A 22,988-nucleotide genomic window follows, 5' to 3' on the forward strand; every position below is an offset into this window, starting at 1 on the left:
CTGGTCCCATCCACCATATGCCTGCTGGCGAGGTGTGCCGCTCTGCTCCCCTCGTCCGCCTCTGCCTCCATATGCCTGCCAGGAGGCGTGCTGCTCTGCTCCTCCGTCCGCCCCACCGCCATATGCCTGCCGGGGAGGTGTGCCGCTCTGTCCCCCGTCTGCCCCCACCGCCAAACATAGAGTCGGGCAACTCCTTGATCGTTCATTCCATCATTTCCCTGAAAGGTGTCAGGCATTTGATCAAATCCCTAAGGAAATGATGAAACGGCGCGTTCATTCCATCATTTCCTGGGATTTGATCAAATCCCTGGATTCTATCATTTCACTGCAACGTATACACTGATGAGCCATAACATTAAAACACTGATCGACGCCATGTCTGTAATGTTCATGTAGGCAACCTTACATTAAATGGAGAGATGTAAGATGGGATGACATAGCGGGTGACATGTGCTCACATAACAGAGAAGCCTTGTCATCCTGTATAACAGACACAATGGCCTGGATAATATCACACAGTCTCCATTTATTTACTGGGTACCAATACATGTTATAGTAAAGCCTGTTTTATAGCGCTGAATCTTGGCCAAAAGGACACTTCTGTCCAGTGGGATCTATAGATTCCCATGACGCTGGGAAAGCTGCTGGCACAGACATCACAAAGGTCAGTAAGATGCCTTAGGTAAATGGTGGGGTCAGGGCCAAGGCCGCCATTGACTGCCCCTGTGTTAGTTACATCACTACTAATGGGGTCATATACATATGATATACATCACCTGCCAGTTCCCCCCATACTTGTGCACACTCCTCTTTGGTATCCGGTCTCATTCGCTGATATATGGATGACCTGAAGAAGGGATTCACAGTATATCTATGAATTTCACTCATTGAACCAGAAAACACTTCTGGTGTTTTTCTCTTTCTTCTATCTTTTTTATCTTTACTGGGTCAGGATCTTGAGGTGACCCATCACTAACCCCTCTATGGCTCACCGTTCTTTTCCATTGTTATCTGGCCCATCCTGGTGTTGTGGGGCTTAATGGGGTATTCTGGCAAAAATACTTTACTTTCAAATCCATTGGTGTCGGAAAGTTATATAGATTTGTAAATTTACATCTATTTAAAAATGTCAAGACTTCCAGTACTTATCAGCTGCTGTAGGAAGTGATGCATTCTTTCCAGTTTGACACAGTGCACTCTGCTGACACCTCTGTCCATGATAGGAACTTCCAGAGCAATATAGGTTTCCTAAAGGGATTTTACGGCTTTGGGCAGTTCCAGACATGGGCAGACTGGAAAGAATACACCACTTCCTGCAGGACATACAGCAGCTGATAAGTACTGGAAGACTTGAGATTTTTAAACAGAATTACAAATTAGCTTTCTGAAACTGGTTGATGTGAAATAATTGTTTTTCCCCCTGGAGTACCCCTTTAAGGCCTTATTACACAGAGTGTTTATCTGCTGAGTCAGGCAGATAATTGCCCCGCCAGCTGAGGAGTAAGCAATTGTTTGCTTGTCAGCTGATCACTGCCTTCCAAGTATAAAAATCATCGGCCACCTGCCGCGCATTGCTCTGTGTAATAGGTAATGCGCGGTCGACGGCTGATTGAGGGGGTACTTGGCGTCAGTATATAGAAAATGATAAAGAAGCTATGCTTACCTCCCCACACTCCCCTATTCTCCTGCACATTAGGAGAACGGCTGATCAGAATGAAGTAAGTAATACACCGACCTGTTCAGCATTTTTGTCACTAGTTTATGCTGCGCTCATTTAAGGCGGCATAAACCTAGTGACAGATTCCCTTTAAGTTTCCCCTGCACAATGGTAAGGGCTCAACAGGCACTGTAGCCCCTTCATTTTTCAGGATAGACTGGGGTCACAGAGGCTGGAATCCTGTCCGACCCTTATAACCGTCCTGTCTTAGTATAATCCAGAGCCACGTGCTTATGCTGATATCATCATTTTCTTCATGTCATTCTTTTGAGTCATGTTTTCTTTCCATTTGCTCATTGTCTTTTTTTTTTATTTTTGTTTCCCCCTCCTCCTCCCCCTCCTCTCCCCCGAGCCTCTTCCACCCTCCTCCTCCTTCCACCCTGTGTTGATCCTTGTGGAATCATGGGTGCTTTCATTGACCGCATCTCTCTGTTTGTTTTGTATAGGGCTGATAGTTCAGGATTATACCCTGGTCAGTTCTATGTCCTTTAAGTCCCACTATCTTCTGAATGACTCAAAGCGTGCAGAGTTGATGAAAATACCTATGATTCCTTCCTCCTCGCCAGCTTTCCTAAAGAAATCTGAGAAAGGTAACTGTAAAATAGCTTTTGCCCCCCTATTGAATCCCCTTATATCTGCATTTCATCTTTTACGTTCTAAAAGCCATTAAAACTCTCTCCCTGCCTGGCACTCGGCTGTGCCCGCTCTGCCTCTCTGCTTTGCACGCCACGTGAACCTGTAATGAATGGCGTTACGTTTTGGGTGTGTTGTGTGTGTGGGTTTTTTTTCCCCCTTTTTGCGTAAATCTTGAACAGCTTTAAAGGGCTTAAAATAATCCAATAATCCTACCCGGTCCATCCCAAATCTTAGTGCGACATCATCTTTTCTAAATTTCCACACAGTTTTTACAGATTTACTTAAAGGACAGCTGTATTAGTGTTCTCCATGTTTAGACATTGATGAACGGAAATAGCTTAGGGTAAGGAGTGTGTGTATGTGTATATATATATATATATATATATATATATATATATATATATATATATATATATATATATACATATGGGAATAGAAAAATGCATTAAAGGGGTTGTCCAGGTTTAAAAAAAAACAACAATATTTTTTTTATATTTTATTTTATTTGTATAGCAAATAATGGTCACAGAATGGTCACAGAAACAGCACCTCCCCCCTCCCCAGTTTGGATGTGGTATTGCAGCTCAGTTCTATTGAAGTGAATGGAGCTAAATTGTTATACCATACACAACCTGAGGACAGGGGTGGTGCTGTTTTTGCAAGAAAGTAGCTGTGCTTTTTCCTGTATTACCCCTTTAATATATACATATTTATGTGGGTGCAAGTATACATTGGTGCATACATGCATAGGCATGTACTTGGATATATGTATATATTTGCACTTAGACTGATCAATATATATATATACATTGTCGCAAACACAGACATGTATATTCTTGCTTTAGAGGGAACCTGTCTCCACTTTTATACCGCCTAACCAGGAGTCATTGTGGCGGTTCTTGGCAGCGTCTCCCTTCCCCACCAGCCTGGATTGACAGATCTCTTGTTGTTTGGTTATAGTTAGAGATCTATCAGCCTAGGCGGGCAGAAGCCGCAGCGGATTGCCTCATTGACTTGTGGATCAGGCAGTATGAAAGGTTGACAGGTTCCTTTAAATAAATCTATGCATGCATAGACAGATATGTACCTGTACACATATATTTTTGTGGGTATGTGCATTGGTATAAATGGGTGGAGGGGGAGAGAGAAAAGAGAGGAAGAGAAATAAGTTGGGGAGGGTGAAGAGGGGTCAAGAGAGAGAGAAAAGAAGGGAGATCTGGAGTGGGAAAGAAAGGAAGAAGAGAGGTGGAGAGAGAGGAAGAAGAGGAGTGGAGTGAGAGAATAGAGAGAGAAGCCAGGGAGATTGATGAGGGGTTGAGAGAGAGAGAGAGAGAGAGAGAGAGAGCGGAAAGAAGGGAGCTCTGGAGTGGGAAAGAAACGAAAAGGGGTGGAGTGAGAGGAAGAGGGGTGGAGGGAGAGAGAGGAAGAAAAGGGGTAGCTAGAAAAAGGGAGCTCAGGAGTGGGAAGAATGGAAAAAGAAGGGTGATGAGAGAGAGAGAGAGAGAGAGAAGAAGAAGGGAGCTTTTGAGTGAAAAAGAAACAAAGAGGGGTGGAGTGAGAGGAAAAAGAGGGGTGGAGGGAGAGAGAGAGAGAGAGAGAGAGGAAGAAAAGGGGTAGAGAGAACAGGGAGCTCTGGAGTGGGAAGGAAGAAAGGAAGAAGAGGGGGGGAGGGTTAGAGAGGAAGAAGAGGGGTGATGGGAGAAAGAGGAAGAAGGGAGCTCTGGAGTGGGAAAGAAAGGAAGAAGAGTGGTGAAGGGAGATAGAGGAAGAAGAGGAGTGGAGAGAGAGAGAGAGAGAGAGAAGAGGGGTGGAAAGAGAGAAGAAGGGAGCACTGGAGTGGGATACAAAGCAAGAAGAAGGGTGCAGGGAGAGGAAGAAGAGGGACAGAGGTAGGGAGAGAGGAAGAAGAGCGGTTGAGAAAAGGAGAGGAAGAAGAGGGGTGGAGAGAGAGAGAGAGAGAGAGAGAGAGAGAGAGAGAAGAGGGGCAGAGAGAAAAAGGGAGCTCTGGAGTGGGAAGAAAGAAAGAAGAGGGGCGAAGGGTGAGAGAGGAAGAAGAGGGGTGGAGGGAGAGAGAGAGGAAGAAGAGGGGTGGAGGGGGAGAGAGAGAGGAAGAAGAGGGGTGGAGGGGGAGAGAGAGAGAGAGAGGAAGAAGAGGGGTGGAAGAAGAGAGAAAGGGATGAAGACATAGAAAAGTTGGGGCAAAGAGGGGAGGGTGGGCGGACAAATGGATGGAGAAAAAAAGAAAAAGAGGGGGAGGAAGGGGGAAAGAGAACGGTGGAGGGGAAGGAAGGGGGAGAGAAAGTAGTGAATAAAATAAGAGCGAGAGAGAGTAGAGTGGTGAAGGAAGAGAGTAGGGATGCAGGAGTGAGGAAGAAAAGGTTTGGAGCGTGGGAGAAAAAGAAGTGGAGTGGAGTGAAACGGGTGAAGGACAAGGAGGGTTGAAGAGGAAATGTGAGAAAGGGTAGTGGGTAGAGATGAGCGAACCGGGTTTGGGTACGAGTCCATCCGAACCCGATCGTTCGGCATTTGATTAGTGGCGGCTGCTGAACTTGGATAAAGCTCTAAGGTTGTCTGGAAAACATGGATACAGCCAATGACTATATCCATGATTTCCACATAGCCTTAGGGCTTTATCCAAGTTCAGCAGCCACCGCTAATCAAATGCCGAAGGTTCGGGTTCGGATGGACTCGAGCATGCTCGAAGTTCGCTCATCTCTAGTAGTGGGTGGGGAGAAAGAGGAAGGGAAGAAGGCAGAGAGAGAGAGGGGGGAAAGGTTGAAGGGGGAGAGGAGGAGGGGGAAAACAGGTGGGGAAGAGAGCGAGCAGGTGTGTGTGTGGGGGGGGGAGGGGTGAGAGAGAGAATTTTTTTTGACAATTGACTATGAGGGTGTACTAAACAGTATGTGGGGTAGGTGCAAACAGTACATGCTACTTATTACAGAGTCCTCATATATAATACATAAATGTAAAATATTTCCAGATGTCTAACTACAGCTTCCCCTTATCCCAGTCCATTCACTCCAAGGCTGGCCTATTCCTACATTAGTCAGGCATTAGTAGCCATTGCTTCCTTCCAGTTTAGTGATGGGGAAGTCTCCCCTGTAGATTACAGCAGTATTATGTGATCACTCAGTATTCCTATACTGTTCCCCTATCGCCATCCTGGCATGTTGGCAGACCCAGTTATTATTTTCAGCCCTCTGCTTGCGCTCCCTGCACCCGGCTTGGCGCTGTAATCGGTGTGATGTTCATTATATGGCTTAATCTCTATATTTCCTCTGGATTACGCGGTTGCGTGGGTGGAGAACCTGTATCATCCGAAAGCATTGAGAGGAAATATAAGATGGCTGGTTTTGGATGTTTGCATTTGCTTATAAAGTTATTGGAGATTTTATATCTGTGTGTCGGGGGAGGTGGTGACGGCATCTGATGTGGTGTGGCACCCCGTGATGGTGGTCAGATGGCCGAGTGAAGCGTACCAATATGATGCCTGGTGAGGAGATGGTATTACACTATACAAGTCAATCACAACAAAGATAGATAAAGGGGTTATCAAGGATTAGAATTGCAAGAGTAGCGCCACACCTATCATCAGGTTGTGTGTGGTATTACAAGTCAGCTCCATTCACTCCAATGGAACTGAGCTGCAATATGACACTAAGACTGAGAACTGGGTTGGCGCTGTTTCTTGAAGAAAGCAGCCATGTTTTTCTAAGCCTGGATAACCCCTTTAATCCCTAGTCATATGGTATGTCTATGGCAGGGTGGCCAGCCTGAAAAAAGTGATGGCCTATCCTATTGGTGGTGTAAGGAACCACAGCATTGCCTCATTTACTTAAATGGGACATGCCCACCACCAGTGGTCTAACATTTATCTGGAGGGTAGACGGTCAGTTTTTACAGACTGGATAATCCCTTTAATCCACAGTTACTATTCACAGACATCCTCAACTTTTTATTATAGATGGCAGAATGCTTCTTAAAGGTGAATTCACACGCAGCTATTCTCTCCGCAGAAATACCCCATTCAACTGAATGGAACTCTGAAGTAACTCTTCAGCCTATTTTTTTTTTTTTTTTTTACATATCCTTGAAAAATTGCAATGCTTCACTACTCACGCCATGGCATCATATAATGTTAAAGGGGTGTTCCGATCTCACGCAGTGATGACATATGTGACGGATATGCCATGGTTTATGATCAGTGGGGATCTGATCTCTGGGATCCGGAGTGTGCAGGCACCCTAGTCGGCTGCCGTTCCCCTGTATGGCCAGGTATCTAGAATCGGCACTAAAGTCTTTAGATCTCAGGATCGATGCCGGTGCCAGAGGTCGGACCTCCTCCGATCATAAGGCATTTGTGTATCCTAGCGCCATGCCGTCACCTTATAAGATGGGAACAATCCTTTAACATCCCATTTGTTGTCACAGCTCTTCCGAATTGGCTTCCTGTTTAGTGCAGGTGTTTTTTTTTTTTTGCTTGTGTGTATTTTATCGTTGTGTTAGTCTTGTATCCTCCAATAAAAGGCAAAAATACTTATTTATCAATGTCGCAATCTCATCCGCGTCTGTGACGGGCAGCCAGATGCTCCTCACAAATGCCTATGGGTTTGCGGCTAAACTCGTCTCCCTTTAACACCATTTTACTGTACAAATATCAACTGCATTAAAGCTCAAGTAGGTTTCTGAATTCTGTACTAACCTCCACCGATCCCGTGTTCATTCTCAGTACTGAGCTCACACGCCCCTGCTGGTTCAGTGTCTGCTCGGTGAAATTGCATTCTGTGTTTTATGAATGTCCCAGGATGCAGAGGACAATGACCTATCCATACAATTGCAACCAAAGAGCACAGTACGAGCCAAGTAATTTATCCATTCTGGGCTATAGAGGATATAACTCGGTATCAGTACTAAAGTCAAGCTAAGAATTTGCAGAGTTACTTGACTTTTGATGCAGATTTGTAACTAGATGTCAGGTGTAAAATGATGTTAGAGGTGAGCCCCCTACTCTGACCACAGCATAAAACACCTGTAGGAACAGGTGGGAAGAAAAAAAAATCCAGAACACTATACGCAGGAGATCTGAGATGTTCTCCGGGCGGCCGTTACTGAATCATTTTGAAATTTAGCAGTAAACTTAAAGGGGTACTCTGGAGGGAAAAAAATATCAAATCAACTGGTGTCAAAGAGTTATACAGATTTATAATTTACTTCTATTTTTAAAAAAAACCTCAAGTCTTCCAGTACTTATCAGCTGCTATATGTTGTGCAGGAAGTGGTGTATTCTCTCCAGTTTGACACAGTGCTCTCTGCTGCCACCTCTGTCCATGTCAGGAACTGTCCAGAGCAATATCGAATACGGTAGAAAATCTTTCCTGCTCAAGACAGTTCCTGACATGGACAGAGGTGGCAGCAGAGAGCACTGTGTCAGACTGGAAAGAATACACCACTTCCTGCAGGACATACAGCAGCTGATAAGTATTGGAAGACTGGAGATTTTTAAATAGAAGTAATTTACAAATCTCTATAACTTTTTGACCAGTTCAATTAAAGAAAAGAAAAAAAACTGTCTGGACAGAGTACCCCTTTAATCTTTATTCTGTGCAATTCTTTTGCTTGCACCAAAAGAATTTGCCGTTGCAAAAGAGGTTGCCGTTGCACCTCGCTCAGAGGTCTTAATAAAGTTGTCTGTTTATCCGAGGAGGCGGCAAACTCCTGTGCTGCGAGTCATGTCCAGCCGCCTTCCACCCATCCTGTCTCAACATGGAGATGCCACAAGGGTCCTGGAGCTGCAACGACTGCAGGACTGGGAAGAAGCTGCACTACAAGCAGATCGTATGGGTTAAGCTGGGAAATTACAGGTGAGTGCTGAGTATATGAAGACAACGAGCTGACCACTGAGCTCACATCTGTCACAAGCCCTGCTGGTTCAGTGTCTGCTTTGCTGATCAGCAGTGTGATGGTCAGTGGCTGCTTGCATGACACCTCCAAATATTGGGGGAGATTTATCAAACATGGTGTAAGGTGAAACTGGCTCAGTTGCCCCTAGCAACCAATCAGATTCCACCTTTCATTTTCCAAAGAGTCTGTGAGGAATGAAAAGTGGAATCTGATTGGTTGCTAGGGGCAACTGAGCCAGTTTCACTTTAGACCTTGTTTGATAAATCTCCCCCACCGTGTGTCTCTCGAATAAAGACAGTTCCTTATATTCATTTTTGCTCCTTAAGAGGCACATAGGGGGAGATTTATCAAACATGGTGTAAAGTGAAACTGGCTCAGTTGCCCCTAGCAACCAATCAGATTCCACTTTTCATTCCTCACAGACTCTTTGGAAAATGAAAGGTGGAATCTGATTGGTTGCTAGGGGCAACTGGGACAATTTCACTTGACACCATGTTTGATAAATCTCCGCCATTGTTTCCTTCATATCTTTCCATGTTAAATACTTCTTCTACTACTCCCAGGTGGTGGCCAGCGGAGATCTGCAATCCAAAGACTGTTCCACCGAATATCCAGGGACTGAAGCATGTCATAGGAGACTTCCCAGTTTTCTTCTTTGGCTCCCATGATTACTACTGGGTGCACCAGGGTCGTGTTTTTCCCTACGTAGAAGGGGATAAAAGCTTTGCCGAGGGCCAGACCAGTATTAACAAAACTTTCAAGAAAGGTGAGCACGGGAGCTGTGTGAGTCCGCAACATCGGCGTCATCCTCTCCTCCTGTTCTTTTACATGCCCCATTCTTTCTGTTCTTCCTTAGCTCTTGAAGAAGCTGCTAAAAGATTCCAGGAGTTGAAGGCACAGCGAGAGAGTAAGGAAGCTCTGGAGATAGAACGCAACTCCAGAAAACCTCCTCCTTACAAGCACATAAAGGTGGGCCCTCACTTTATATTGTGTTATAGGGGTTATCCAGGAGTAGAAAAACATGGCTGCTTTCTTCCAGAAATGGCACCACTCTCGTCCTCAGTTTAGGGGTTGATATTGCAGCTCAGTTCCATTGAAGTGAATAGAGCTGAGTTGTAATACCACACACAACCTGAGGACAGGAGTAACTCTGTTTTCGAAGAAATTGTCCAGATTGAGAATACCCATTTAAAGGGGTCATCCGGGTTCATAAAATTTTCTACATTCTACATCTAAAATAGAAAATAAGGGTACATTTACACAGAACAATAATCTGCCAAATCGGTCCTACCCGGCCGATTATCGTTCCGTGTAATAAATCGGCTGATCGTTGATATAGGTTCTGACCTATAAACGTCGGGCGCCGACCGCTACATATAATAGCGCTGTGCGTCCGGCGCTGCTTGATATGCAAAGAGGAATACATTACCTATCCAGGCTGCAGTTCTTCTCTTCCTCTGTGCTTCTCCCTGGGTCCCGCGCGCTGCAGCTTCAGAGCGTCTCAGCTGGCAGGCCGCTCAGCCAATCACAGGCCGGGACCGCCGCGGCCAGTGATTGGCTAAGCGGCCTTTCAGCTAAGACAGGCCACTCTTAAGCTGGAGCACGCAGACCAGGGGAGAAGCACAGAGGAAGAGGAGCCCTGCCACCTGGACAGGTAATGTATACAGTTTAAACAAGGGTAACGATGTCCCTGCAGCCCTTGTTAAACGATTATCGGGCCGTGTAATAGGCCCAGTAAACAAGCGCCGATCTAGCAGGTATTATCAGGCCCCCATGGGCCCGTGTAATACCACCCTTAGTTATACTTTCTCTGTGAGGGTAATAGTCTTATAGTGTCTTCTATTGTGTCCTTTCCACAGACCAATAAAGCTGTAGGAAAAGTTCAGATCCAGGTGGCCGATATCTCTGAAATACCTCGTTGTAATTGTCGTCCCAATGATGAAGCCCCTTGTGGCCTGGACTCCCAGTGTCTGAACCGCATGTTGCTGTACGAGTGTCATCCTCAGGTGTGCCCGGCTGGTGAATACTGCCAGAATCAGGGATTTACCAAACGGCTCTACCCAGAAACTGAGATCTTCCGTACAGAAAGGAGAGGCTGGGGTCTAAGGTGCAAAAGAGACATCCGCAAGGTATAGTCATGTAAAGAAAAGTAAATTAAACTGTGTTGTTGTTTTTTGTTTTTTTTTTTGTCCTATTTGATGTAATTAATTTAAACTCAAAGGGGCGTTTATCACTTATCCACACAATACAGTAGATGAATGTCTGGTCCCTGGGGCCCTACTGATAACTAAAACTGGGGTCCCGACTCCCATTGTCCTTATAGCATAACCACAGTGTGGAGGAGTTTGAGTAGAGCCCTGCCGTTTTATGCCTCTGGGGTAACCGTTTTACTTAGAAATGTTCCTAAAGTCTACTAGAAACCGAACTCATCTGTTGTTTATAGGGTGAACTAGTCAATGAGTACGTTGGGGAGCTGATCGATGAGGAGGAGTGCAGACTACGCCTGAAACGAGCCCACGAAAACGGAGTCACCAACTTCTACCTGTTGACAGTCACAAAGGTGAGAGCATAAGATATAGCCTGAAGTGAAAGGAATAGTTCCCATGTAGAGTTGATCCAGCACTTAAAGAGACTCTGTCAGTAGGTTTAGGCTGTCCTATGCAGCATAAACCAGTGACTGAAAAGATGAACAGAATGATGTATCACTTACATTGTTCTGTGCAGCTGATCCAGAGATATCCTCCTGAATAACATGGACAATGAGTAGTCCTCTCCATTATGTGCGTGAGCCCAGTAGTCCTGGATATTCATGAGAAGCAGAAAACTCCGCCCACCAGCTGCTGATTGTCAGTTATCTATCCATGCAGTATAGGCAGTCAACTGTCAATCAGCAGCTGGAGGGCTGGGGGAGGGGTGTGGCAAGAATTCTATTCTCCTGCATATTAGGAGAACGGCTGAACAGAATGATGTAAGTAATACACCGATCTGTTCAGCATTTCTGTCACTAATTTATGCTGCCCTCATTTAAGGCGTGCTTGTTACTTGTCGAGCCAAGGATTTTTCAGTGGTTGAGTGCTCGACTCGAGTAACAAGCCCCATTGAAAACAATAGGGGATTTGAGTATTTAACCAGGTGACCCCCACTCAGTAGCCTTTCTACAAACTTTTTGTAGCCTGAGCACCACGAGTAAAGCACACTGATGTTTGATCCAGTACCATGCTCAACCGAGCGCGCTCATTCATCTCTTTTCCTTTGCACATTTAATAGCTATTGATGTCCAGCTGTCTCACCCGATCCCTCCCTAAACATGAACAAATGCTCAGCCAAGGGTTTATTTCTTCTAACTGGAGAGATGATGGGTACACCGCTGCTATCTCTTCAAAAACATGTGATCAGGCAGTCGAAATCTCACATGCCCGATCGTTCTCTTCCTCAGCAATCATGAGGGTTCTAGTGAAAGTCTTTGAGCTCTTGAGAGGAGAGAGATGAGGATAGACATGACTGAGCGCTTCTCCCTATTAGTGTTAACAGTCGATGGTGGCTTCAGCACCCAGACCCCCACCAATCCACATTTTGACATGTTTCTATGACGTGCCAGAGTTTTTTTTTTATATGACATTAACATCCAGACGTACAGAGAACCTTTATCTGGATTTATTGCCATTCACTGTGTGGAAATCTTTTCTAACAAGATATTAATATGATTTTGTCATCTCAGGATCGCATCATAGATGCCGGCCCTAAAGGGAATTACTCGCGGTTTATGAACCACAGCTGTAACCCAAACTGTGAAACACAGAAGTGGACGGTTAACGGGGACATCCGAGTCGGCTTGTTTGCCCTCTGTGACATACCTCAAGGTACAATCCTGATACTGATAGCCAATATGTGTCATGTATTCTCGTAACCTTTATAGATGTTCAAACAATCCACTTATAGTATTAGCAGTCTGTAAGTGTCATTTTCTGTTTATTTGTTTCACTCACAATTGTTTTTAGTTTGGGGCAGAGAAGGAGAGGATTAAATTACTGCAGCCCATATTTCCTCCTTAAGGCTGGGTTCACACTATGTATATTTGAGGCTGTATTTGGTCCTCATGTCAGGTCCTCATAGCAACCAAAACCAGGAGTGGATTGAAAACACAGAAAGGATCTGTTCACACAATGTTGAAATTGAGTGGATGGCCGCCATATAACAGTAAATAACGGCCATTATTTCAATACCACAGCCGTTGTTTTAAAATAACAGCAAATATTTGCCATTAAATGGCGGCCATCCACTCAATTACAACATTATGTGAACAGAGCCTTTCTGTGTTTTCAATCCACTCCTGGTTTTGGTTGCTATACAGCCTCACAAATACAGCCTCAAATATACATAGTGTGAACCCAGCCTAATGGTGCGTTCACACCTACAGGATCTGCAGCTGATTTTCTGCAGCAGATTTCATTTAAATAACTGAACACAGCATCAAATCTGCTGCAGATCTGCTGCAGATCCTGTAGGTGTGAACGCACCCTAAAGGAGAACTATCATCAGGTTAGATGAATCTAACCTGCTGTTAGCCCGCTATTGCACAAGAGTTGCTGAGGAGGAAGGTATGTCTCCTACCTTCCTCCTCAACGATGTTCCGGTCAGTGCAGTGCTCCTAACGCTCACACACACACACACCCCCTTCAGTGCTCCTCAATGTCGAGAAGAAGTAGAACTAGAGAAATAGCTACAATATCTTATACATACTGGGAACTATAGGCTGTCTATGTTTAGGGAATTTGACAATCAGTAGAGCCATGTGATTACAGCAGCCTCTGCATGCTTGTAGACAAAGTGGGGCTGATTTACTAAGATTCCCATTAAAGCTTGCTTTTCGTTCATTCGTGATTTTAGTAGTTTGTATGGGCACTGGACTTTTTGGTTAATGTTTAAGTTCAGACTTAGGGTACTATTACACGGAAAGATAATCGTCCGAATCGCGCCAATTCGGCCGATTATCGTTCCATGTAATAAATATAACGATCAGCCGATGACAACAATCATCGGCTGATCGTTGATATACGTTTGGACCTATTTTCGTTGGGCGCCGACCGCGCACCGCTACGTGTAATAGCGGTGCGCGGCCGGCGACTGACGATATACATTACCTATCCCCGCTCCAGGGCTGCTCCTGCGGTCTTCTCCCCAGGTCCCGCGCGCTCTAGCTTCAGAGTGGCCTGTCAGCTGACTGGCCGCCTGGCCAATCACAGGCCGCGGCGGTCCTGGCCTGTGATTGGCTGAGGGACCTGTCAGCTGACTGGCCACTCTGAAGTTAGAGTGCGCGGGACCTGGGGAGAAGAAGACCTCAGCAGCAGCCCTGGAACGTGGATAGGTATTGTATATAGTTAAGCAAGGTAACGATGTCTCTGCAGCCCTCGTTTGACGATTATCGGGCCGTGTAATAGGTCCAGTAAACGAGCGACGATCTTGCAGATCGCTGCTCGTTTACAGGTATTATCGGGCCCCCATCGGCCTGTGTAATACCACCCTTATAGCCATAGAAAGGTATAGTGTGTTTTTTCCATTATAAAAGGTTTTATTTATACATAGAAAAAGTGTGAACATTGCCCTGACCACCAGATGTGCAATGTATACAGAAACTTCTGGCAATAAACAAATGGCCACCCTCTGGGACTGTCATGTGCTTTCCTTATGTCCCTGATCTCTTGGTGTAACTGGATATTCTTTCTCATGTAACCTCTCTAGGAACGGAGTTAACATTTAACTACAACCTTGACTGTTTGGGGAATGGCCGGACGGAGTGTCACTGTGGGGCCGATAACTGCAGCGGCTTCTTGGGGGTACGACCTAAAGTAAGTGAATTAATCTGTTCTGATTAATTACGCGATGGTCGTTATGGACACTTCAGGACTGTATGGTTTTAGTTTTGACCAGAGAAAATCTGGTGGCACCTTCTCTTAGAAGGAATGTTTTTTTTTTTTTGTTTCTTATTTGCTGCTAAGAGCTGCCCCCTTTGGATAGATGTTAGGGTATGAACCTGTAGCGTCCATGGGGCTGATGGTGGTCAGCAAACTTATAAAATTGCCTTTATATTTCTTGGCCTAGTGTCATGGAGGAGGAGCTGACCTGCTCGAGTGCCACAGATTGGCTTAACTCAGCACTCACACACAACACAACACAGCCTCCACCTCCAGGACCCTCCTTCATTGACATACAGATCTCAGTATGTTAGTCATAAAAATGCTAGGAGATGAGTGGACAGGTGTGCCAGGCTGTGGCACTTAAAGGGGAACTATCAGCAGGTAAGACAAATCTAACCTGCTGATATGTCTCTATTGCACAGGAGAGGCAGAGGAGGAAGGTATGTCTCTTACCTTTCTCCTCGGCGCCATTCCGGTGCGGTTAGTCTTTTGCTCTACTGTCTGTGGAGACGGTCTGTGTGGTCTGCCCCATAGCACCGATCCTCCCTGGCCGCTTTAGGGGCGGGCACTGCTCCTAATGGTCTTACTGAACCATGGAGCACACGACTAACTGCACAGGAACGGCACTGAGGAGGAAGGTAAGAGACATACCTTCCTCCTTAGTGTCTCCTGTGCAGCAGGACATATCAGCAGGTTAAATTCGTTTAACTTGCTGATAGTTCCCCTTTAAGCAGCTTGACATTTTTTTTATAAATTTGGCAACCACCACCAAAGATACAGCTTGCTACTATGCCCCAACAGTTTTCCAACGGGGTCCGCAGCAACAAGTAGACCTAACAGGTTCCCTAGCAGCACAGAATACTGTTAGCATAGCGCCACCTGCTGTTTTATTTCAATAGCTTTACTGTGTCCACCTCAGTAAATATCAAAAGATATGCCATGTTAGGAAATGCTAAGGAATATTGCCGTCACCTCCTCTGCCAAGCAGAGATGATGCTGCTACTTCATACATATCTAACGTCCGTCCAATTTTGCTGGCAACCTCAGCAGCGTTGTCCTGCCTTTGGCCACCCTGGTTTAATTCACATCTAGTAGCCATGTTAGAACGTCTGTGTCACTGTAATGCACTAGTAATGTGCATTAACTGCATAGCAGCCGCAACACAATAGTGTTACGCTGGGAAGGGGTTAAGCCAGGCCAGCCGTCAGAAGCCAAGTTTCTATATACACTGTAAAGAATCCAGGATCACCACCACCCCTCCCCCACTGTATAGGATATTGGAGGAGGATACATGACGCACTTGCAGAAGGTGAATACACACCTGTACATTGTGCACTGTTTGTTTTTCCACGATGATCCTAAAATGCTGCGGTCGAGAGTTCATTGGGTTTCCTCACTCTTCTGTTGACGTTGCAGACAGCTTGTGCGACAGCAAATGAAGAAAAGGCCAAAAACGCTCGTCTGAAAGCAAAGAAGCGGAAGATCAAAACCGAGCAGAAGCAGATGCATGAAGATTTCTGTTTCCGCTGTGGAGATGGAGGAGAACTGGTGATGTGTGATAAGAGAGACTGTCCAAAAGCTTATCACCTCCTCTGCCTTAACCTGACACAGCCTCCCTATGGTAATGTATCACTTCCCGTGCATTGGGAGAACACCGTGGAGGCTTAGGGCCCTATTCCACGGGACGATTATCGTTCGCATAATCGATAACGATAAACGACCCAAACGACCGCTATTACGAAAGACCTGAAATCGTCCACCCATTTGCATGGAAAGATAATCGTTACTTATGATCGTTCTTGCGGTCGTCTTGTCGTCGCTATTGCGTTCGTCTCTACTGCGACCGACCGAACGATGTCTTATTCAATGCGAACGATTTGCGAACGAGCAAAGATAAAAATAGGTCCAGGTCTTATTGAACGATCAACGATTTCTCGTTCAGTCGTTAGTCGTTAACTACTATTCAAACGAACGATTATCGTTTAGATTCAAATGATTTAACGATAATCTGTATGATAATCGTCCGGTAGAATAGGGCTCTTAGTCCACATTTAACAAACCACTATATTAGCCTTACTGTCCCTTCAGAAACATGATCATGAGGGGTCTGGGTGCTGAGACCCCCACAGATGACTGAAACAATAAGAGAGAAGTGCTCAGCTGAGTTCTGCGTCTCCTCACTGCATGAGGCAGGCTCGTAGACTCTCTATAGAATCAGTCTCTCCACACAAGGGAAACCACACTCAGCTGAGTGCTTTGCCCGTTTGCTGTAGCGGTTGAGCACTTGGACCCCCACCATTTAAAATATTTGGAAAACCGAGTCACATTGTTTTTTTTTCTCACCCCTTTCTCTGCCCCTGTGAAATCTTTTAAAAAATCCAGAAATTCCCTTTAAAGAGTCAGATTAAAAATTATTTCTGACATGTTAAAGTGTCGCTGTTGTTTAAATTTATTTTGCAGAAATCAATAGTCCAGGCGATGTTAAGAAACTTTGTAAATAGGTTTATTAGCCAAAAAAAGCATTTTATCATGAAAAAGCAGTTTGAAGCTCTCCCCCCTGTCTTCATTGTTCTCTTATGGAGAGGGGAGGGGTGGAGTAGATGAGGCACCAAAACAGGACAACAAAGAGTTAATTTACAGCTACATCACCGGGCTATCTCCTCTGACAGTCAGCACTGACCTCTCTGACCTCTGAATAGCGGCTTTCACACAGGTCCCACGGTGACTAATCTCCCTCCTCCCCCCTCCCCTCTCCATAGATTACACAGGGCCCGACTGATGTAAAAGAGTCAAGATTTCCTGATAATGAGCAGTGGATGAGAGAGAGGAGGGGGGGACCTGGGGAAAGTCTTTTTGAATGCAGATAATGGCATATTTGCCTAATAAACCCAATTACAAAGTTTCTTAAAATATAACAGTGACACTTTAAGGGTACAAACACACACACCATATACCCAGCGTATTTACTGCTGTAATACGCAGCACATACGCAGCAGATACGCCAGCAGATTAGATCTAAATAACTGAACACAGCATCAAATCTGCACCATCAAATCTGCTGCAGATCTGCTGCGTATTTGCTGCATATACGGTGTGTGTGTTTGTACCCTAAGGGTACAAACACACATCGTATATGCAGTAGATACGCAGCAGATCTGCAGCAGATTTGATGCTGTGTTCAGTTATCTAGATCTGATCTGCTGCATATCGCAGCAGAAAATACGCTGCGTATACGGCGTGTGTGTTTGTACCCTCAGGGTATAAACACACACACCGTATACGCAGCGTATTTACTGCTGCGATACGCGGCAAATACGCAACAAATACGCAGCAGATTAGATCTAAATAACTGAACACAGCATCGAATCTGCACCATCAAATCTGCTGCAGATCTGCTGCATATCTGCTGCGTATACGGTGTGTGTGTGTGTACCCTAAGGGTATGTTCACACTTACTGGATCCGCAGCGTATTTTCTGCAGCGGATCCGCAGCAGATTTCATTTAAATAACTGAACACAGCATCAAATCTGCACCATCAAATCTGTGTCAGAATTAGCGAGCGGATGGGGAGTGGATCGCAGTTGCACTCTAGTTATGATCGTTACTACAATCGTTATTGAGATCGTTACTATGATCGTTTATTCCTTCTGATCCCAGCAAAACAATGAACAATGTGCAATTACACTGATCGATTAGTGAACAAATGCAGAACTTGAGCGAACGAATGTGGAATTACAGCGAACGATTAACGATAACTTTAGGTTCAGATCTAAATCAACGATCGACATACGAACGATTTTTCGATCGTTGCCTGCAATTACACAGGATTGTCGTTTAAATTCGAACGATATAACGATTTTTCGCACGATAATCGTCCCGTGTAAAAGGGCCCATAGACTTGGAAGAGGGGAAAAGTGGTGACAAATGCCATATACAGGTTATGTTATGTAATGGTCAGAAATCCATCACATTAAACAACCTCTATACTTCACTTTCATGCACATGCTGACTTCTTATTCTTCTCTTCTATTTATAAAGGAAAATGGGATTGTCCGTGGCACCAGTGTGACCGGTGCGGAGCTGCTTCTTCATTCTTCTGTGACTTCTGTCCGTCATCTTTTTGCAAAGAGCATGAGATAGGAGCCCTGACCGCCTCAGCCCAGGATGGGAGACTGTACTGCTCGGAGCATGACCCCAAGCACTTGTTGCCCTATGGAGATGAGAAGAAATTCAAGTGTAAAACAGAGAGCGAGGACTCCTCATTTCCATCCGATTTTTAAAGGAGACAATGCACTTAGAACAGAAAACTAGTCCTGTCAGTACCCCGTACACCCCCTCTCCTCCTCTTCCTCTTCCTCAGTGTGTAGTGGGGGCTTATAACGCACACATCCAAGTGTTTTGATGCCAGGATTAGATTGTACATGTCCTTTCTAATGTCATTTTGTTGTTCCTGGGAACTTCTTTAACTTTTTTTTTTTTTTTATCGTGAAACCAGTCTCTCTCTTTCCTCCACATTTGTGGTAAGCAAAGTTGTATTTATTATATTTATTATTATTATTTTTTATTATTATTATTATTACTATTGGGTTTTATTTTTTCGGGATTATGAAAAAAACAAACAAACAAAAAAAAAAGCAGCTCCGGGCAACCAGTTTGGTCGAAGTATTGAAGAATCGGCAAGTTTAAAAAGTTTGCAGCTCAGATGCGTTCACAGACAGATGAAAAAAAATCAGCATTCTATTCCCGGATGTCTTCTCGAGTATTCCTTTCGGTAGATTTCGGTAGGATTCAACGGCAGCTGTTCTCTTAAAGGATGTATGTTGAAATTCAACAAATCGATAACTCCTAGTATGCCGATTTTAAAGGGGATAAATGAAGAAGAAGGAACTTTCTATGGCTGACCCCTGCGGCATACTGGGCTGACTATATCGTGTAAGGTGCTTCAAATCTGTCACACTCTTCTAAGGCACCTCAAGGGGAACCTATAGCGTCTACCACATGCCATCAATGTATATGTCATATCTCCTGGAAAACAAAGGAACATGGAAAACAACAATTGACAATGGTGTCATTTCGCATGTCCCTAAAATTTAGTGACTTGATACAAACTGTTGTGCCTGTCTTGTAAATCAGCAAACCTCTTTCTTGAATAACCAATGTTTTATTGAAGGTTCCCAAGAGAATGCAATGTGCCGACCATGGATACCCATACATAAGGGCAGCTTCAGTTGCATCCTGCCATGCTCTCCTAGATAGATGGTCAGCACCTCTGCGTTTGCTTGGTAGGCCATGAGACACTTAAGAAGTAGTGTTACTCACTATGTCAACTTCACCAGATCCTTGACTATATTTGCTTTACAATACACTATGTACACCATAGAAAGCAATAGATAACATTATAACTGGGCCCTTACCAAAGACGTGAAGTCCTTTCTTGAGAGTGCACAAAAGGAGAGGTTATCGAAAGGGGGGCCGCAAGAGTGCAACCAAAGTGTTAGCTTATTTTCTGGCCGGCATGGGCGCCTGATCCATTTTCTTCGGGTTCGATCATTCGGCATTGGATTACCGGTGGCTAGAGAAGCTGGATGCAGCCTTAGGTAGTCACTGAAAACATGGACACATTCTACGGCTATCTCCATGTTTTCCAGGACTCCCTAGGGTGGCATCCAACTTTTTCAGCTCATGGTAATCAATTGCCGAACGATCAGCCTCGAGACCTCTAATCTCCTCTTTTTAGATAGGTGTTTCCATGAGCGATCAGTGATCAGACAACTGGAACCCCTTAGTGTTCCTGCTTTTCTATACATGATACATTGTGTGTATAGTAATCGAAAATCTAGTCCGGATCCCGGTGACAGGTACAATTTAAGCAGGTTCTATTTTCCAGTTAAACCAATCTCTCTTCCCCAACATACTAAGTTTCTCCACTTGGACACCAAGGGTTTTAAGTGGTCTTCACGTTGCAGATCCTATGATTGCATCTCATAAGGGAGTATTCAGATCATTGATATTTAGGGGGATTACCTGTAGGATATATACAAGATTTCTCTTACTTGTTGGGAAGAACGTGAGTCCTTGTTGTGTCATGCACGATGGCCATGGTAGCAAAGAAGGAGAAAGCTCTTCTTCTTGTTCGCCATTGGCTGTTTTGCTTGAGACAATGTTGGTTATTAGAGGTGGGAATGGTGGAGTTGAATTGTTCGGCATTTGATTACCAGTGACTGAAGTTGAAGTCCTGGAAAACAGCCTATGGCCTGTGGCTGCATCCATGTCTTCCAGGACTCCTTATTTTGATCGTGGCTTACCGGAGGCTGAAGAAGTTGGATGCATCCTACATCTTCGGCCATCAGTAAACCGCGATCCAACTTGAGTGGCACTCATCTCTGTGTCATCTGTTCTTCAAATGGGTTAAGGTCCGAGAGGTGGAACCGTCACCTTCCTACATAAGTCAATGCTCAATCTCTAGTAGTGTCATTTCCAATCTGCTCCAGTCCATTGCAGTATTTGCAAGAAACACCATAGAATTTCCTTGCATTTAAGTTTGCCCAGCCTGTGACGCACATGCATGCAGAAGTATGCACACCTTATATACGAGCGAGGCACTGTCCTGTTTTCTGGGCTTTAGATATACATTCCAAAAACGTGTGTGTAGCATTCGCTTCACTATTTTCGCCTGGACAGATTCCTATGTGCATTTTGACATCTTTAAAGTGGTTCTTCTCTTACAGAATGTGCATTGACATGTAACAATGGCGTTCGCAATGTACCCGCCACCAGATCAGTATGGCACGTGTCGTGTTTTTGGCATCCAATAAATTCCAGGTTGTTTTGCTAATCGGATTTTCACCGTTTGGGTGTGTTCGCACCTTTATGTTGTTTCGATGCAGTTTTCTAAGCCAAAGCCAGGAATGGATCATAGATGGGGGATGTTTTTGAAGGAATTACTGAGACTTCTCCTCTTGTCTTTGGCTTTAAAACTGTAATGTAAATCCTGTAAAACGCTATGGGGGGAATTTATGATCATTGTGCAAATTTTCACAGTGCATGTTTGCACAAAAAATATAATTTAAAAAAAAAATAGTTTTAGACCATACATCAGATTTTTAAAAGGACTCTGTCAGCTTTATTTCATAAATGGAGCTCAAGTGTCATGGACGCGGTGCTTATGCCCTCACTGCTTAGCATCTACAGTCTTGTATATGATTTAGTCCAGGGAGGGGTGGAGGAGTGAGGAGGCATGCATGCTGCAGCTCAGCAGTATCTCTTTGACACTTGAGCTCTAAACATCATATAGAGCTGACATATTCCCTGGCATAAATCATTGCTGAGATCTATGTCAGCTTGTACTTGCGTCTTGCTCCAGTGTACTTACCCTTGAAGGGAACCTGTCACCAAGACAATGCTATCTAAACTATCGGCACTATGTTATAGAGCATGAAAAGCTTAGAAGATTGATATATATCTTTGTGGGGGAGAAATTTGTTTCAATTCTAAAATCCCTGATCGTTCTGTGTTGAGGAGTCCAGTGGGCGGTGTCTCTCAATGGACTGGACTCCTCAGCATGGATTTCAACCAACAAATTACAAGTTTTGATGAATCTTTTACCATAAAGATATATATTAATCCGCTTAGCTCCTTCTCCTCTCTAACATGATGCTGTTAGTTTAGTTAGCATTTTCTTGGTGACAGATTCCCTTTAAGACCATATGATCCTTAATAAATTACCCCTATATGTTCTTCAAGGGCCATCAGATTAAAAAGGTTATCAAAGTGTAGGGAAAAAAAACAGGGTCTACCTTTTTTTTCTAGAAACAGCGCCCCCCTGCCTACAGGCCATGTATGGTATTGTTGACCAACTTTATTCACTTTAATAATATCGGCTACAATACCATACACGGCCCGGAATAAAAGAGTGGCGCTGTTTTTGGGTGGTATGTGTCAGTGATTTATGTTAAATCTCTCTTTCTGGGACTGAACCACAACTTGTTCCCTTGTTGTGCCAAACGCAGCAGTTTATTTGTTCATTTTGTTATTTCACACAGGGCATGAAGACGACAATAATAATCCTGTTGCTCAGTTTGTGTGCCAATGAAGCTTTGTATTAACTGTATGTTTTTTTTTTGTTTTTTACATACACGGTTTTGATTACTTTGTGATGTTTTTTTAGCAGTGTTGTTCTTTTTCCCACTTCCTGTATGGCTTTATCGGTATCCTGTTCATCATCTGAAAACCAGTAGGTGCTGCTATTTCAAAGCTACTGCCAATCGTCTTTAGTTTTTAGGATTTTTTTTTTTTTTTTTACACGCTTCAATATGAGAACACAAATCCGCTCTTTGGTACGGGCTAGACTATATGTTAAGGCAATGTACACGTTGCGCGTTTACTTCGTAGAGCAGCTGTCACATGAGGCTATCGTACAGCAGAACGTTAGTGTTGAGCCGAGTTGCCAAACTGACTGGGTTGGGCAACGTTTTCTGAACCCTAGGGCTGCATCCAACTTCAGTTTGACAACTACGCCAACTCTCGAGAACATTGCGGTGCTAGGTTATGGGAGGCAACACCACAAGCTATGTATAGCCAAACCCTCTGTATTACAAAAATGTTAGTTTTTCTAGGTGAATAAATAAAAATAGAAAATATATATATATATATATTTTTTTTCCATATAGAGGTAATCCAACAAAAAAAGTTGAGCCCAGTTATCTGGTCCAGATCCACACAATAACTAGCTGATCAGTGGGGGTCCACACTCTGGGATCTTCACCCATAACGAGAACTAAGGCTAATTGTCTTCTAAATGAATGCAGCCGCAGTGCGT

At 44.3% G+C, this 22,988-nt stretch overlaps 1 protein-coding gene across 3 annotated transcripts in view; it reads left to right on the top strand.

Moving 5' to 3' along the window:
- The window catches only part of NSD3 (nuclear receptor binding SET domain protein 3), an 87,773-nt gene extending 65,331 nt beyond the window's left edge, over positions 1–22,442 (top strand). Inside the window, exons 14-23 of one of the 3 annotated variants that reach the window (XM_069945085.1) lie at positions 2,164–2,307; positions 8,055–8,214; positions 8,818–9,020; positions 9,111–9,223; positions 10,114–10,383; positions 10,698–10,814; positions 11,973–12,114; positions 13,994–14,100; positions 15,586–15,790; positions 18,209–22,442. In XM_069945085.1, coding sequence (XP_069801186.1) covers positions 2,164–2,307; positions 8,055–8,214; positions 8,818–9,020; positions 9,111–9,223; positions 10,114–10,383; positions 10,698–10,814; positions 11,973–12,114; positions 13,994–14,100; positions 15,586–15,790; positions 18,209–18,450 — 1,703 coding nt within the window. In that variant the 3' untranslated portion in view covers positions 18,451–22,442. The remainder of the gene's footprint in view (positions 1–2,163; positions 2,308–8,054; positions 8,215–8,817; positions 9,021–9,110; positions 9,224–10,113; positions 10,384–10,697; positions 10,815–11,972; positions 12,115–13,993; positions 14,101–15,585; positions 15,791–18,208) is intronic. The other 2 variants (XM_069945094.1, XM_069945104.1) reach the window with 2 other exon arrangements.
- The last annotated feature ends 546 nt before the right edge of the window (positions 22,443–22,988 follow it).

Source organism: Dendropsophus ebraccatus, chromosome 1 (assembly GCF_027789765.1).
Source record: "Dendropsophus ebraccatus isolate aDenEbr1 chromosome 1, aDenEbr1.pat, whole genome shotgun sequence".
Classification (NCBI taxonomy): domain Eukaryota; kingdom Metazoa; phylum Chordata; class Amphibia; order Anura; family Hylidae; genus Dendropsophus; species Dendropsophus ebraccatus.